At 55.1% G+C, this 16357-nt stretch overlaps 4 protein-coding genes across 4 annotated transcripts; 3 read left to right on the forward strand and 1 right to left on the reverse strand.

Annotated features, from left to right (window-relative positions):
- Positions 1-1410: 1410 nt before the first annotated feature.
- On the forward strand, positions 1411-7286 carry BO70DRAFT_178864 (DNA topoisomerase 2). The gene is made up of 4 exons (XM_025538423.1): positions 1411-1697; positions 1760-2071; positions 2128-5097; positions 5149-7286. The coding sequence occupies exons 1-4, from the start codon at positions 1626-1628 to the stop codon at positions 7138-7140; spliced, it is 5346 nt and encodes a 1781-aa protein (XP_025401841.1). The 5' UTR covers positions 1411-1625; the 3' UTR covers positions 7141-7286.
- Positions 7287-7364: 78 nt separating this feature from the next.
- On the forward strand, positions 7365-8021 carry BO70DRAFT_178871 (uncharacterized protein). Its single transcript, XM_025538424.1, has one exon. It carries the CDS (start codon positions 7470-7472, stop codon positions 7797-7799), a length of 330 nt encoding a protein of 109 aa, XP_025401842.1. The 5' UTR covers positions 7365-7469; the 3' UTR covers positions 7800-8021.
- Positions 8022-8320: 299 nt separating this feature from the next.
- BO70DRAFT_385508 (multidrug resistance-associated protein) lies at positions 8321-13478 on the forward strand (the record flags this gene model as incomplete). Its single annotated transcript, XM_025545747.1, has 12 exons — positions 8321-8408; positions 8462-8592; positions 8680-9402; positions 9487-9769; positions 9824-10057; positions 10187-10417; positions 10468-11018; positions 11066-11447; positions 11544-12018; positions 12073-12636; positions 12706-13119; positions 13256-13478. 12 exons carry the CDS (start codon positions 8321-8323, stop codon positions 13476-13478), a joined length of 4299 nt encoding a protein of 1432 aa, XP_025401843.1.
- Positions 13479-14090: 612 nt separating this feature from the next.
- BO70DRAFT_331638 (MFS transporter) lies at positions 14091-16157 on the reverse strand. Its single transcript, XM_025540883.1, has 2 exons — positions 14755-16157; positions 14091-14644 (listed from the first exon to the last, which is right to left on the reverse strand). Exons 1-2 carry the CDS (start codon positions 16129-16131, stop codon positions 14327-14329), a joined length of 1695 nt encoding a protein of 564 aa, XP_025401844.1. The 5' UTR covers positions 16132-16157; the 3' UTR covers positions 14091-14326.
- Positions 16158-16357: the final 200 nt, after the last annotated feature.

Consider the following 16357-nt stretch of genomic DNA (forward strand, 5'->3'; position numbering starts at 1 on the left):
ATCTCTCCCTGATCAGGCCCGAGGTCGATCTCTCCGCATCGCGAACCATGGAATTGCCTGACCTTTTCGACCGAACCGCTGCTGCGTGAATCCCCAGGAGGTGTCTTCAGTCTTCATATCGTACCGTTGCTGCGCAATCTTAATATCCCGCGGGCCTGCCGTCTGTAGCTCGGGAGGACGATCCACGACCCATTTGGCGTAAATGGGTATTGTTGGAAGTTGTAAGCACATGATCCACCGCTGAATGACTCGCTGGGTGGGGGTCGGGAGGGGCGAGGTGAAGCGTCGGAAACTCACCCACAAACCTTGCTTGCTGCGATTTCGCGCATACGAGGAATGCGCAGTCTGCTCACTGATGGCTTATCTGGTCGATGTTCCAGGCGACGGCCCCTCGGCGTGTCGATGTGTGCAGCTGGGAAGCTTTCTGGCCAGTAGGGGAGCATTGCCGGTCGGCTTCCCCTGGCGGTATTATCAAACGTTCCATAACCGTTTCACCCTGGTCAAGGTGTGGTGCTCTGGGCTCCGATTGGTTGGGTGCTGACTGTAAGCGGCGGCGATTGGCTGATGTTTTACCCGCATCGTGGCTTACCGTACAGGACAACCTTCCACCCAGGATTCTAGAAGACCGCCGGATTCGATGCAAAGCGATCAATGGTGAAAGAGAGCATTGGACTAGTCTCCGAAGATAATGACTATTGGTATTATCTAGCCGTGAAAGAGATGCTGCTGTTTATAACCATCAATGGATTCTAAAACAAACCCACAAAGACACGATCCGAGTAGATGAGGTATCACGTTAGGACGCCCAAGGTTTGGTGGACAGAGAACTCCGGACATATATATTGAACCTTGGATTCAACGACATCTTCAACCGATAGAGAACCCCCTGATTAAGTTACAACACTTTTGAGAAAGAGATGGCTAGATTATCACGAACTCGATAGATCCCTACGCTTTAGTCAGGTTCAACTGAGAGGGAGCTGACCGGTTGGGGAGGTACTAGCAAAGTGCTCCGTACACCCTCCTCTGGTTGTCCAGGGTGATTCACTACAGTAGCCTCCGTGACAGCTGTCAGCCCATGGAGAGCAGTTTCTGGCCACAGCGAGGGGACAAAATCGCATGGCATCCCTTGGAGAGAGATGCAGATGATGCGAGTGTCGGGACGGGCTGCCCCTTTGTGCTAAGAATAAACGCGCCGGGGCGTGGCTTCCTTTTTCCCCTCCCCCGCGCCGTCCTTGCGTGTTTTGGTCGTGCCTTCCGCTTTGGGCCCGAGTGTTTGGAGTTTTCCCTTTTCGGCCGCTCCGGCGCCACTCTCCGCCGGCCTGATGTTGATCCGGGCCAGCTCGGCCGCGGCGGCAGGTTTCTGTTTCTGTTTCTTTGCGGCAGCCGTTGAATCGAGGGCGCGTCAACAAAGACTCCGGCAAACAACTCACGGTCGACAAAGGTAGCCTGCTTGGGGGTTTGGCTACTTTCTTTACTCACTTCCAATTTATTTCACTCCCTCTGCGACTGGGACGTGAACTTCCTCACTACTTTTGCTTCCTGAATTCCTCTGACCCTTCTGTCACTCCTTATCCCTCTTTACCTTAATTTCCCCCGTACACTCGCACGATCACTCACTCAAAATGGATGACTCTATGGTGGAATCCGCCTTCGAGGACGAGGATGTCTCTGACTTCCTCCCTGAGCCCGCTCCTGTACAGATCCATCTCCTGTTGCCCCTGCCGCCCCCGTGCTGACCAGAGCGCCATGACTGCAGAAACCCAAGGCGAAGGCGGCCCCCAAGAAGAAGCTCACCCAAACCAAACTGACCGCGAAGCCCACTGCAAAGGCTGCTTCTAAGAAGCGGGCCAAACCCGATACCGACGATGAGATAGACGACGGCGATGACAACATCTCCGGCGACGACTCCGTGTTATCTCACACCCCTCCCAAGAAGGCCAAGAAAGCGGCCGCCCCCGCCAAGAAGGCTGGCTCCAAGCCCCTCGCAGATCTGGAGAATGAATCATTTGGAAAGGACGGCTCAGTAGAGCCCGCAAAGGGAACCGACGTATCAGAGAAGTACCAGAAGGCAAGCACTCGTGACGTCGGTCGCCGTGTTTCTGACTAACACGTCTGGCTATATAGCTTACACAACTTGAACATATCATCAAACGTCCGGATACGTATATCGGTTCCATTGAACGCACATTGCAGCAAATGTGGGTTTATAGTTCGGAAACAGAGGGCATGGAGTTCCGTGAGGTCTCCTACGTGCCCGGTCTCTACAAGATCTTCGATGAAATTGTCGTCAACGCCGCCGACAACAAACAGAACGATGCGGGCATGGACGAAATTCGCGTGACCGTCGACCGGGAGTCGGGAGTTATCAGTGTCTGGAACAACGGCCGTGGTATTCCCATCGAAATGCACTCCAAAGAAAAGATCTACGTCCCCGAGCTGATCTTCGGTCACCTTTTGACCTCTTCCAACTACGACGATACCCAACAGAAGGTCACTGGTGGTCGTAACGGTTTCGGTGCCAAGCTGTGTAACGTGTTCTCGACCGAATTCTCGATCGAGACCCAAGATTCGCGGCAGAAGAAGAAGTATAGGCAGACATGGACCGACAACATGACCAAGATGGGCAAGGCCAAGATCACTGAGGCCAAGGGTGATGACTACACCAAGGTCACCTTCAAGCCAGACTACGCCAAGTTCGGCATGGATGGCATGGATGACGACTTTGAGGCCCTCGTGAAGCGTCGTGTGTATGATTTGGCGGGTACCGCGAAAGTCGCAGTCAAGTTGAATGGAACCCGTGTCCCCATCCGCAACTTCCGGAAATATATGGAGATGTATACCAAGGCTATCCGCAAGGAGCGCGGCGATAACGGCCCGGCCGCGAAGGACGAGATAATCACTTGCAGCCCCGACCCTCACTGGGAGATTGGATTCGCCGTTTCCGACGGCTCCTTCCAGCAGGTGTCGTTCGTCAACTCTATCGCGACCACTTCTGGCGGTTCCCACGTGAACTACATTGCGGATCAGATCTGTAACAAATTGGCCGACCAGGTCAAGAAGAAGAACAAGAACGGTGCTACTTTGAAGACGGCCCAGATTCGGAACCACATCTTCATCTTCGTCAACGCGCTGGTTGTCAACCCCGCGTTCACCTCTCAGACTAAGGAGCAGCTCACTACCAAACAGTCTCAGTTCGGTAGCAAGTGTGTGCTCGAAGAAGACTTCTACAAGAAGGTGCTGAAAACCGAAGTCATGTCGAACATCTTGCATTTCGCGCAGCAGAAGGCCGATCAGATGCTCAAGAAGACTGACGGTGGCCGACGCTCCCGTATGAACAACCCGAAGTTGACCGACGCCAACAAGGCCGGCACTAAGGACGGTCACCACTGCACGCTGATTCTGACGGAAGGTGACTCGGCAAAGGGCCTGGCCATGGCTGGACGAGCGGTGGTCGGACCGGATCTTTTCGGTGTCTTCCCCCTTCGAGGAAAGCTGCTCAACGTGCGTGATGCCTCATTCGACCAGATCTCGAAGAACGCGGAAATTCAGAACATCAAGAACTTCCTCGGACTGCAGCATAAGAAGGAATACACCGAGACTCGTGGTCTTCGGTACGGTCACTTGATGATCATGACTGATCAGGATCACGACGGTAGTCACATTAAGGGTTTGCTCATCAACTTCTTGCAGGCCCAGTTCCCAAGTCTGTTGAAGATCCCTGAGTTCTTGATCGAGTTCATCACGCCCATCGTGAAAATCTGGAAAGGTGACCCCAAGAATCCTACCAAGCAGCGCTCATTCTTCACCATGCCCGAGTATGAGGCGTGGAGGGAGGATCACAAGGATGAGCGTGGTTGGGATCACAAGTACTACAAGGGTTTGGGTACCAGCACCACTGAGGATGCTCAAGTCTACTTTCGCGACTTGGACCGTCACTTGAAGGAGTTCCATACGATGCAGGACAACGAGGCGGAACTGATCGAGCTGGCGTTCTCGAAGAAGAAGGCCGACGAGCGGAAGGAATGGCTGCGGCAGTTTAAGCCCGGAACCTTCTTGGATCACTCAGTTGAGAAGATCACCTACACCGACTTTATCAACAAGGAGCTTATCCTCTTCAGTATGGCGGATAACATCCGTTCTATTCCCTCAGTCGTGGATGGACTCAAGCCTGGTCAGCGTAAAGTCTTGTACACCTGTTTCCGTCGCAACCTGAAAAAGGATATGAAGGTTGTCGAGTTGGCTGGTCACGTTTCGGGTATGACTGCCTACCAGCACGGCGATACTTCGCTGCAGCAGACTATTGTGGGTCTCGCGCAGACCTTTGTCGGCTCCAACAACATCAACTGCCTCGAGCCTAGTGGCAATTTTGGTAGTCGTCTCCAGGGTGGTTCCGACTGTGCCAGTGCGCGTTATATCTACACTCGACTGTCTCCGTTCGCTCGTCGTATCTTCCAGACGGCCGATGAGCCCCTTCTGACCTACAACGAGGATGATGGTAAAAAGATCGAACCCGAGGTCTACATGCCCGTCGTTCCCATGATTCTGGTCAACGGTGCGGACGGTATCGGTACTGGTTGGAGTTCGTCGATTCCCAACTATAACCCCGAGGATATCGTGGACAACTTGAACCGGCTGATGGATGGTGAAGAACTCAAGCCTATGCAGCCCTGGTTCCGCGGTTTCACGGGCGAGGTCACCGCCATCGGTGGCGATCGCTTCAAGTTCAGTGGTATCATCAAGGAGACGGGCGAGAAGGAAGTGGAGATCACTGAACTTCCCATCCGGACCTGGACTCAGGATTTCAAGGACAAGCTTGAGGATATCATCAAGGCGGAGAAGACTCCCTCGTTCATCAAGGACTACAGGGATTACAACACCCACACCAAGGTCCACTTCGTTATCCAGATGGATGAGAAGCACATGAAGTCCGCCGTCACGGATGGCTTGGAGGAGAAGTTCAAGCTGACGAAGACAATCGCCACCACCAACCTGGTTGCATTTGACCCGGAAGGCCGCATCACGAAGTATGCCACGGTCGACGACATTCTCAAGGAGTTCTTCCATCTTCGTCTCAAGTTTTACGAGCGCCGCAAGGTAATTTTGTTCCCGTTCACTGTTCGCGGGCGTCTACTAACACGACACTAGCAACACCAACTCAACGAACTCCAGAAGGAGCTTGAAAAGCTGAGCAACCAGGCGCGATTCGTTCAGATGATTATCGACGGCGAACTTGTGGTCTCGAAGAAGAAGAAGACCGTTCTGGTTGTTGAGCTGAAAGAAAAGGGCTTCAAACCATTCCCCAAGGTGGCGGAAGCCCACAAGGCGGGTGAAATGGAGCCGGCGATGGAGGACGAGGAGGAAGACCCCGAGACCTCGCCAGACACCGAGAACCTTTCCAATGCATACGACTACCTGCTGGGTATGGCCATCTGGTCGCTGACTCAGGAGCGTGTGGAGCGCCTCCGCCGCCAGATTGGTGAAAAGGAGGTTGATATTGATACCTTGATCAAGCTCTCCAAGGAGGACATATGGAAGAAAGACTTGGAAGACTTCATCAATGAATGGCGATTCCAGCTTGAAGACGAAGCCCGCCGCATGCGCAAGGTCCAAAACATGGGCCGCCGCACTTCCGCCAAGTTGATGACGACCACCGGCCGTGGCGGAGGCCGCAAGCGCAAGGTCGCGGACGACGACGACGAAGACTTCGGTGTGCCCAAGACCAAGCGAGGCCCTAAGAAGGCCGAGCCGAAGGGAACTCTCCATAACTTCTTGAAGAAGCCTTCGCCCAAGCCTGCTGTCAAGGATGGCGATTCTGACGACGACTTTGACTTTGACATGGAGGTGATGCCGAAGAAGAGCCGAGGATCCGCTAAACCGACGCCTCAGCCCAAGGAAGAGGAGACGGCCGACTCGGACGTAGAAATCGTACCCAAGAAGAGTCGCGCAGCGCCCAAGTCGAAGGCAAAGGAGGAAGACACGGATGCGTCCGAGGTCAAGCCAGCACCGAAGCGGGGCCGAGCCGCAGCCAAGCCGAAAGCTAAGTCCGCGGATGATGATATGGACGACGACGATTTCATGGAGATCGCCAAGGCGCAAGCGGCGGAGGCTGCCCCGCCCACCAGCCGGGCCCGCAAGCCGGCCAAGTACACCATGAGTGACTCGGAGAGCGACAACGGCGATGACCTGCTGGGGGATGTGAGCAAGATGGTCAAGGGTATCGGCGGCACCGCGGGCGGGTCGACGTCGGACCGTCAGCTCTTCTCGGAACGGTCGCAGATTGGCGGCAGCTCGGGTCTTCCGACCAGCTCGAAGCCCTCCAAGCCGTCTCCCGACTTTGACGCGGACGAGACTGACTACAGCAAGCTTGTGCCGCAGAGCTCCCCCCGCCGGTCCCTGCACGTGAAGTCAAAGGACACAAAGGTTTTGGATGATAGCGAGGATGAGGAGGAACCCGTCAAGCCGGCTGCTTCTAAGGCTAAGCCAGCCGCCCGTGGTAAGGCTGCTGCGAAGGTGTTTGAATTCAGCGACGAGGACGAGGAGGAGCCTGTGAAGCCCGCCGCCACCAAGGCTAAGCCCGCCGCTAGGGGCAAGGCCGCAGCCGCCAAACCCGCCGCGAACGTGTTTGAATTCAGCGATGACGACGAGGAGGAGGAGGAGCCCGTGAAGCCCGCCGCCACCAAGGCTAAGCCCGCCGCCCGTGGCAAGGCTGCATCGACAGTGTTGGACGACAGTGACATCGAGGAGGAGGAGCCTGTGAAGCCCGCTGCAACCAAGGCTAAGCCCGCTGCGCGAGGCAAGGCCGCCGCCGCCAAGCCTGCCCCGAAGGCGCGTGGTCGGCCCAAGAAGGATGCTGTGTCGGCCGTGGCAGCGGAGAAGCCCGCGGCCCTGTCTCCGGCGGCCAAGGCGTACGCTTCGAAGCAGGCCAAGACGACCGCAGCCAACAAGAAGAAGCAGCTGGCGGACGATCTGTCGGACGATGATATTGATGCGATGGCGAATGACATTCTGGACTCTCCGGCAGCGGCGACGACCTCTCGGCCTGCGCGTCGTACTGCCACGGCGCAGAAGAAGACGTATGTAATTGACGATGACAGCGAGGGAGACTCTGGTGATGATTTTGAGGAGGACAGCGAGTAGATAATAGTGCTTTCTAGTGCTTGCTGATGCTTAGATCCGTCGTGATACATTGAGCATTTGGTGAAGCGATCACGATCATTGATGTACATTTACTTTTGTCTTGTTACTTCAGACCTGGTCAATTTGGATTCTTGTTTTTTGATTGAGCTTGTTGTCGTGTAGGTGGTTGCTTGCTCCAGTAGGGGGAGGGGTTCGTAAGAGGAGTAGTTATTAGGAGCAGAAGCGTCCCGTGTCTAGCACGCTGATGCGTTTGTTTCCCGTCGGAGACCGCGCGCGTCCTTCCTTCTCTTCCATCTCCTTTTTCCCATTATCTCCCCCACCTTTTCCCCATGCACGAAACATCGCCCCTTCTGGGTTCCCCCCGGCCATCCTCCCCTCCATCCCCACCCCCTCACTCATCCCTCATCCCTCTACCATGTCGCATTGCTCGGCATCTGCTGTTTCACCCTCACGGGGGCTTCATCCTTCCTCGACGTGCCCCTACTGCAACTCCTCGAGAACAACCTATGCCATCTAGACTCGAGCCTCGGCAAAACCGACCTCATTCAGTCCAAACTGGCCTACCTCAATGGCTCCCTCTCCATCGTCGAGGCTATCGTGGGTATCTAGGATCTATCTCGTCGGGCATAATTATAGCAAGAAGCTACGAGGCTGATTGAAGGGCACACACCGGTCTGGTCGCTGCTTTCCCCTTCGGTGTTTTGGCCGATATGTGAGTTGGCCATCATTCCCGTGCGATTTCTCATGTCGGATCAGAGACAGCCGTTAGATAGATCATAGATGGGGATTGCTTGAACCTGTATTGTGGCTGCCTACCGAGGATTGAGGCTCGAGCTGCAGGAGTTGGTAGCCACTGGCGTGTTGGAGGCAGAAGGTATCTCACCAGGCCTTGTATCATCTCCTATAGATCATTGTTCTTCCCACGTATTGAAACCCTTCTCCCTATTATCTTCCGAGTATCAACAGTTCGTGGTCGGGATCAGGGTCTAGATCTTCTCTGCATATTTACTGGGGATAATGACCCATGTTGCTGTCGAAGGAATCAGGCTGCCATCGACTAATGCGTTAGTGAGCTTTCCTTATCAAACGCCATTCCTTCGACTCGACCGACTACTTCATCCACCGTCCCCTTCAATCGTCCTCCTCCTACCGTGCTCTGAATGTTTTCTCTCATGCCACCATGACGACTTCCTCCGTGTCCAGCTGCCACGACAACTGGTTTGGCCCTGTCCTCGATTCCAGTTGTCGCGGAGGCTTCGACTTCACAGGTGCGCAAGTAGTTTGTCGTGCCTGCTCCATGCGCTGACTGCCCGTCCTTTAGTGCTTTTTGAAGCATCCATCTTGACCGTCACTCCCGCCGCTCTTTTCCTCCTGCTCGTGCCTCTTCGTCTATTCTATCTGGCCAAGCAGTCCCCCAAAGTACACGCGTCTACCATTCATGCGGCCACCCTGGTAGGTCTTTCTATTCGGTACCTCGGTACACAGAACTAAGCCGCCACTCGTTCCCAGGTTGTCGCTGCTATTTCAGCAGTCCTTCAGGTTGCTCTCCTCGCACTAGTCGCGACAAATCACGTCATCGAAGAGCGCATCTCGCTGGTGGGCGCCGTCCTCGAACTGCTCGCAGCGTTGGCCATAGTGATACTCGTCGACTTAGAACACATCCGATCCATTCGACCATCGTTCCTCGTTTCCGCCTATCTATTCACCACACTGCTTCTAGACCTCGCGCGCGTCCGGACCGCCTGGTTAATCCCAGAGAGCAGAGCATACTCCGCGTGTCTCACCACATCCGTCGCCCTCAAGCTGCTCCTCCTGGGACTCGAGAACGTCGAAAAGAGAAAATGGCTCCTGCCCGATGAGAAGTCGCGGTCTGGCGAGAGCATAAGCGGCCCCTTCAACCGGGGACTGTTCGCCTGGCTGAACGGGCTGCTGCGACAAGGCTACACCGTTCTGCTGACCGGCGAAGCTCTGCCAAATATTCACGAAAAGCTGGCGTCCAGCGATCTGTCGCGTCGGTTCTCGGACGCTTGGTCGAGCTGTGACCAGAGTCGTCAGAATGCGCTGCTTCTGGCCGTGATCAGGTGTCTCCGGTGGGAGATAGCTGGTATTGCGTTCCCACGGCTTTGTCTGGTGGGGTTTAATATCGCGCAGCCGTTTCTCGTGAGCAAGGTGGTTACAGTTCTGGAGGAGACGAACTCGCTGTCTCTGGATAAGGGATATGGGCTGATTGGGGCCACGGCAATTGTTTTCGTTGGTAATGCTGTAGGTCATACGTCTTGTTCTTCTGCCACGATCCACAGGACCTCGCCTTTTAGACCAGCGCTTACCATATCTCGCCTTCACTAGGTAGCCACCGCTTCGTACGAACACCTGGGATACCGTTCGACAACTATGATCCGTGGAGGTCTCATGGCGTTGGCATTCCAGCACATGATGGACCTACCTCTAGGAAGCACCGACGAGTCCAGTGCTATGTCCCTGATGGGCGCGGATATTGAAATGCTCGCCGAATACTTCCAGACTACCGTCTGCGAAACGTGGGCTAATGTTGTCCAGCTAGTACTGGCAGTCTGGCTCTTGGAGACTGAAGTAGGTGCCGTCTGTATTGCGCCCATTGTAGTGGTTATCGGTGAGTCTAATTCTCCTCCTCAATCGTGGACCCCATCTGACTATAGGGGGTTAGTCTTCACGGCCCTGTCTTTCGCTATGGGAAATGCCGTGTCGGTTCGGCAGAAATCGTGGCTTCAAGCCACTGAAAAGCGCATCAACTTCACCAGTGAAGTCATCGGGTCCATCCGAAATGTCAAATTTCTCGGCTTGACCGAGACCATGAGCGAAAGGATCGAGGCGTTGCGCATCAGCGAGCTTCAGATCTCGAAGAAGTTTCGTCGGGTCCAGTCTGCCCGTATCTGCATGGGTATGTTGTCTCAATCGAGCTTTTATGCTGCGAGTGTTCATGTGCTTCACGCTTGACCCTCGTCGCCTCCGATCAGGACAGAAGGCTGGCTGTGCAGCTCTCTAAACATTACATACTGATAAGTCCCAGTCAATCTTCCCCAAATTGTTGGACAGCTTGGAACCTTCGGGGCCTATGCTATAGTGGCTAAGGTGCAAGGTTCTGGCGGTCTTTCAGTCTCGCAGGCTATCACCTCCCTGTCGCTGATTAACCTGCTGATCAACCCGCTTCGGATTCTCATGCGAGCGATTCCGGACACGTTCGCTTCGATGGGATGTCTGCATCGTGTAGAGGACTTTCTGAGACAAACGAATCGGCTGGGTGAGTCTCGACTCCCCTTCGGCCTAGCGAGATCTAACAGTGATGGACAGACAAGAGACAGATCCCTCGGTTGGAAGTAGTCCCATCCAGTCCGCCCACTAGTGTATCTGATATCGAACTGTCTCACCTTCCGCCCAACGGCGCAAAGGGCAGCTTCGCTCTAGGAACTCAACCCGATAGCGTTATATCTCTGCAGAATGTTCGCTTTGGCTGGAAGCCCTCTTCACTGGACCGGGCTGGTCTCACGCTCAACATCGCGGCCTCTCCCTCGGGTAGTCTTATCGCGATTGTCGGTGCGGTAGGCAGTGGCAAGTCGACCTTCCTCAAAGGCCTCGCAGGTGAGACGTCGCTGCTCGAGGGCGATTTGTTTGTCAAGTACCCAGACCTCGCCTTCTGCGACCAATCTCCGTGGCTGTCCAATGCCTCAATCCGTGAGAACATTATCGGCGCACACTCGCCCCTTGACTTTGATGCGGCCTGGTATCGCACCGTGGTGAGCGCCTGCGCGCTGGACTTGGATGTTCAGAGGATGCCAGCAGGCGATAGGACATTGGTGGGTAGCAAAGGTGCCAAACTCAGTGGAGGGCAGAAACAGAGAATCGTAAGTGATCCGTCTCCGCCAGTAACACCTGCTTACATCTTGTCTAGGCTATCGCGCGAGCCGTCTATGCCCGCAAGCGCATCGCCTGCTTCGATGACGTCCTAAGCGGTCTGGATAACGCGACTGGCCGACTAGTGTTTAATAACGTCTTTGGCCCGGCCGGTTTGCTACGTCGGCTGGGTTGTCTTGTGTTCTTGGCTACTCACAGTGTTCATCACCTACCCCAAGCGGATTCGATTATTGTACTGGAAGACGGTCAGGTCTTGGAGCAGGGTAGTTATATTCAGCTCCGGAGCAAGCCCGGAGGCTATGTCCAGCGCCTGAGCATCCATCTCGGACAGACCGATGACATCGAGGGACCAGGGGATGATCAGCCACCACGGTCAGAAGAAACCGGTCCTGTGGATGGACCGACCCAAGCCGATGGAGGTCGGCAGACCACCGACTTGGCTGTGTACAAGTAATATTTCTCTGCACTCGGCTGGCTGCGCGTGTTCGTGTTGGCTTTTTTCTTGCTTGTTCAAGCCGGTGTTGGCGGATTCCGCGACATCTGGATCGAGCTGTGGGCCTCTAGTAGCGACAGCGCCTGGGACTCGCGACTGGGCTACTGGCTCGGGCTGTATGGGGTCTTTTCCTTTCTCGAAGCCAGCGGCATTGCCCTTGCGGTGTACTGGGTTTGGGTGGTTATTGTCCCAACAGCGTCAAAAAATCTGCATTCGACCGTGCTGCGGGCCTGCATGGGGGCTCCGTTCTCCTTCCTGTCGAACGTCGAGACCGGGGCTCTTGTGACGCGTTTCAGCCAGGACATGAGGCTAGTCGACATGACCTTGCCGGGGGGGGTTATCTCAACGGGATTCCAGCTGACTGGGACCCTTGCTCAAGGCGCTATCGCCATCGCCTCGCTGCCCTATCTGGCTGCAACGTTGCCTTTTCTCGTCGGGTTGTTGGTTCTGATCCAGCGCTTTTACCTGCGCACATCTCGCCAACTGCGGTTGCTTGAGTACGTTGCCCTTACTTGATTGGGCATTCTTTCTACTCTACTGATAACTTCCAGGATCGAGCTGAAGAGCCCTCTGTACACCCACTTCATCGAATCCCTCGCTGGCGTCACCACCATCCGTGCCTTCTCTTGGACCCGCGCCTACACATCCCGGATGTTCTCCAAGCTCGATGAGGCCCAAAGACCCTACTATCTCCTGTTATGTATACAACGCTGGCTCGACCTGGTCTTGAACCTCGTTGTCGCTGCGCTCACGGTACTGATGGTGGGCGCTGCGGTGGCCCTGCGCAGACATATCGATCCAGGTCTGCTAGGTATTGCTCTCCTCATGATGATGGATCTAGGACAGACTCTGTCGGCACTGATCCAGGGCTGGACACTCCTCGAGACATCATTGGGCGCGATTGCCAGAATTAAGGACTTCGTTGAAGACACCCCGAAAGAGGACACCACAACGCCCGAGCAAGCACCACACCCGGAATGGCCCAGCCGCGGCGCGATCACATTCTCCAACGCAACCATCTCGTACAGCTCAGACCAAACTAATCCCGTACTGCACGACATCCATCTCCAGATCCAGGCCGGTCAGAAGATTGGACTCTGCGGCCGGACTGGAAGGTAAGCACCTCCCCCAACCCACAACTCAATTCCCACGACCAAACCACCCCTAACCTCCCACACCCACAGCGGAAAGAGCTCCCTCGCGCTCTCCCTCCTCCGTCTCAACGAGCTCGTATCCGGCCAAATTCTCATCGACAGCCAAGACATCAGCGTGATCCCGCGGTCCTTAGTCCGCCAGCGAATCAGCGGCCTCAGTCAAGACCCGTTCCTCTTCCCCGGGACTGTCCGCCAAAACGCCGATCCTCTAGACACCGCGACAGATAGCGACATCATCACCGCCCTGGAATGCGTGGGGGTCTGGGATGCGCTGGTCTCTGCGTCTGCATCTGCGTCTGCGTCTGTATCCAACGGGGCAGAATCGCCTCTCGACACGCCCCTCAATGAAACCACCCTCTCACAGGGTCAAAAGCAGCTGTTTAGTCTGGCAAGGGCACTACTTACGAAGAGCAAAATTTTGATTCTGGATGAGCCGACGAGCAGGTATGTTCTATGTTCCCCCCCTCTCCCTCTCCCTCTCATATGCATTATGCATTCCACGTTACAACCCATCCTACATAAGTGTATGCTCTGTATGTACGTATACTAACAACCAACCAATTGCCGTCGGTGTCGATAGTCTGGACGCCGAAACCGACGCCACAGTCCAGACCGTCATCCGGGAGGCCTTCCGCGATTGCACGGTCATCATGGTCGCTCACCGGATTCATACCCTTCTGGATATGGATCTGGTGGCGGTTATGGATGGTGGGCGGCTCGTGGAGGTGGGGGCTCCGCGGGATTTGTTGGAGAGGCCGGAGGGCGCTTTTGCGAGGTTGTTGCGGTTGGAGGCGGGGGTGTAGCCAGTCAGTCCACTGGGCGGGGTGTTTATCTTTTTTTTTTTTTACTTTTTCTTTGGGGGGGGAGGGGGTTAATTTTGGGGGAATTGCTTTGGTGATAGTACATAGTATTTAATTATGAACTTGGAGCAAACTTTTGTATAAAAAAAAAAAAACGGAAATTAACTCTATAATTTTCATCAAAGAACAGGAAAAGCTGGATATGTTTTGAGTGGGGGCGGGGGGGGGGGAAGGGTCTGATCTACTCACCGCAGGGACCAAGCTCGTAAGACGGGTAAAGTATAGTACTATGTATATGTATATGTATGATATGTACTATGGATTTACTTTTACTTTCAGTTTACTCACATGCTGCAAGCGGTAGGTATACGTATAGAAAAAAAAAATCATATCTCAAGTTGAGATTCCCAAAGGCAAACAAACCTGTAGTTATCTGACCGGTAGTTACTTTAGTTAGTAGTTAGTACTTGGTACTAACTGATCTAGACATCCCCCCCCCCCCCCCAACCCCAAAAAAAAAAACATAAATCCAACTACTACATGATCACGGTACGCTACATCACCCACCCCCTAAACAAACATAAGCAAAAGCCCAAACTATAATATTACCATTACCCATAATTTTAATCTAAAGATATCTAAATCTAAGTCTCATCTATATCTCATCTAACATCCGTAATTTTTTTGTTTGTTTCTCTTTCTCTCTGTCTGTCTCTCCAACGCCCATTACCCCATCCTCCATCTCCACCTCCACCTCCACCTCCACCTCCACACAAAATACCCCCCAGACCAGACCCAACCAGACCCAACCAGACCCAACCAGACCCAACCGCCTAAACCTAAACCTAAACCTAAACCGCATACTTACTCCAGCCCCTAATAACAGTCCCATAGCGATAAAACACATACGGCACAGGCGTCATCAGCGCACTGATCGCGCCCAGGATAGTAAGCGTATAATGCACGCCCATGTTGCTGTAGAACGGAATGCCGACGACGGTCATGCCACCGGCAGCGCAGTAGCGCGACACGGTCATAAATCCTAGCGCGGAGGCGGCGTAGATGTCGTAGGCGTCGATGACGTACATGTACGAGGAGATGAAGACGCAGATGGTGCCGAAGCCGAAGAGCGTGCTTGCCAATATGGGGGACCAGATGGATATGGAGGACTGGGTTTTGGTTAGTATGTTTTGATGGTTGATGGTTGAAGGAGAGAGGGTGGTTCAGTGTGTTATAAGAAGTGATGGGGGCGGGGGGGGGGGGGGGGGAAGGGACGTACATAATCCGTCCAACCCATCCAGAATAACCCGATCGGGATCCCCGGAGCACCTAGCATGGCGAACCAGAGACGGTTTTCTGGACGAGCGATATGCAGGTGAGCCTCTTTCTCGGGAGCGTTTGCATTCGGGTCCACGTCTGCCTCAGCGACCATCTCCGAGCTGGGGGCTCGCGAGACGGCAGCTGACGCCGCAGCGTCTTTGAATTCTCGCTTCGTCCAGATATAAACCACCGGGACGAACAGCCCCGCGAGTGAAATACCCACGTACATGGCTACCCAGACGATGTTGGTCAGTCCCTGCGAGAGGCCGTGCACGTCGCTGAAGATGTATGTGTAACCATCGAAGAAGGTGAACAGCACGATGTAGATGACGGTCATGTAGAGGGCGATCAGCAGGATGATGGGCTCGGAGATGGTGAGCGCGAACTGGCGCATGCAGGCGGTTCCGATGCGCGAGAACAGCGCCGTCTTCTGCAAGTCCATGGGGGATCGGTAGCGGTCGTCGCCGGTGATGTGGCGGAGGTGGTGGGCCTTCCATTTCAGGAGCAGCGGGCCGTAGGTCTCTGGCTGTAGGAAAACAATCAGGGCGAAGATGAGACCCGCGAGGATCAGGATAATCCAGTTAGTCCAGCGCCAGGAAAGGGTTCCTTCTCCCATGTAAGATGCGATGACGGGGCCCAGGACGGGGCCGCCGAAAGAAAGCACCGCGTAGAGCGGGAAGAAGAGCGTCTTCTCGAGCGGGTTCCACAGATCGGCGATGGTGCCACCCGCGCAGGTCAACGGCGGACAGCCGAAGATGCCCGCCAGGAAGCGAAAGGCGAGCTGCGCGCCGATGTTGGGCGCGAGACCGGATGCCATCACGAAGATCATGAACAGCGTGAGAGAGCCCATGTAGACGGCGTTTCGGCCGAGGATTTCGGAGAGCGGACCGGAGACGAGAGACCCGGCGGCGAAGCCGAGCAGGTATGTGCCCGTTGCGAGAGAGGCGACTACATCGCTGACGTGGAAGGCGGCTGCGTTTTGGGGGAGGACGCCGGATTCGATGGACGAGGCGGCACCGACGGCGAAGCCGAGAGCTGAGACGATGAGGGTCGCGCAGATGCGGGTTGTCCGGGAGTAGTTGCGAGGGTTCATGGGGTCGTGGTCGTGTTCCCAGTCGACCAGGAGGACGGACGAGGACGTGCCATCGTCGTCGACGACGTCCTTCAGCTGCACGCCCGGCAGCAGCGGGCTGGGACGACGGTGCTGCGAGTCCTTGTCGCTGGTCTCCCCGGGGAGGTCATCTTTTGTGGCTTCCGGCCGGGAGAACTCGGGGTATTCTTCCAGCTGTCGGCGCACCGCGTGGCCGATGCGGCGGTATTGAAGATAGGCCTGCATGGGGGGAGTCAGTGGGTGCACAGAAGACGAAAAAAGGGGAGGAGGGGGCACAACCTGGGAAAATATGGAGGATAAGAACCCCGGACGAGAGTGACGCTGACGCTGAATAATGGGTCGTTCTCGGGCGATAACGCCGACGTCCAGGCCAACGGCGATCGTCCAGAAGGCGTGCCAGGGCGAACACCGTGAAGAGGCGTGAAAAAAAGCAAGAGGTCAGCATACAACA

This window comes from Aspergillus heteromorphus, assembly GCF_003184545.1.
Source record: "Aspergillus heteromorphus CBS 117.55 chromosome Unknown BO70scaffold_5, whole genome shotgun sequence".
Taxonomy (NCBI): domain Eukaryota; kingdom Fungi; phylum Ascomycota; class Eurotiomycetes; order Eurotiales; family Aspergillaceae; genus Aspergillus; species Aspergillus heteromorphus.

Excerpts from the sequence above, each read along its gene's own strand:
- BO70DRAFT_178864 (XM_025538423.1), top strand. The coding sequence starts at position 1,626 with ATGGATGACTCTATGGTGGAATCCGCCTTCGAGGACGAGGATGTCTCT. Across the intron at positions 1,698-1,759 it reads TCCTCCCTGAGCCCGCTCCT|AAACCCAAGGCGAAGGCGGC; the intron begins GTACAGATCCAT and ends CCATGACTGCAG. Across the intron at positions 5,098-5,148 it reads AGTTTTACGAGCGCCGCAAG|CAACACCAACTCAACGAACT; the intron begins GTAATTTTGTTC and ends ACACGACACTAG.
- BO70DRAFT_178871 (XM_025538424.1), top strand. The coding sequence starts at position 7,470 with ATGCACGAAACATCGCCCCTTCTGGGTTCCCCCCGGCCATCCTCCCCT.
- BO70DRAFT_331638 (XM_025540883.1), bottom strand. The coding sequence starts at position 16,131 with ATGCAGGCCTATCTTCAATACCGCCGCATCGGCCACGCGGTGCGCCGA. Across the intron at positions 14,645-14,754 it reads GGATGGGTTGGACGGATTAT|TCCTCCATATCCATCTGGTC; the intron begins GTACGTCCCTTC and ends ACCAAAACCCAG.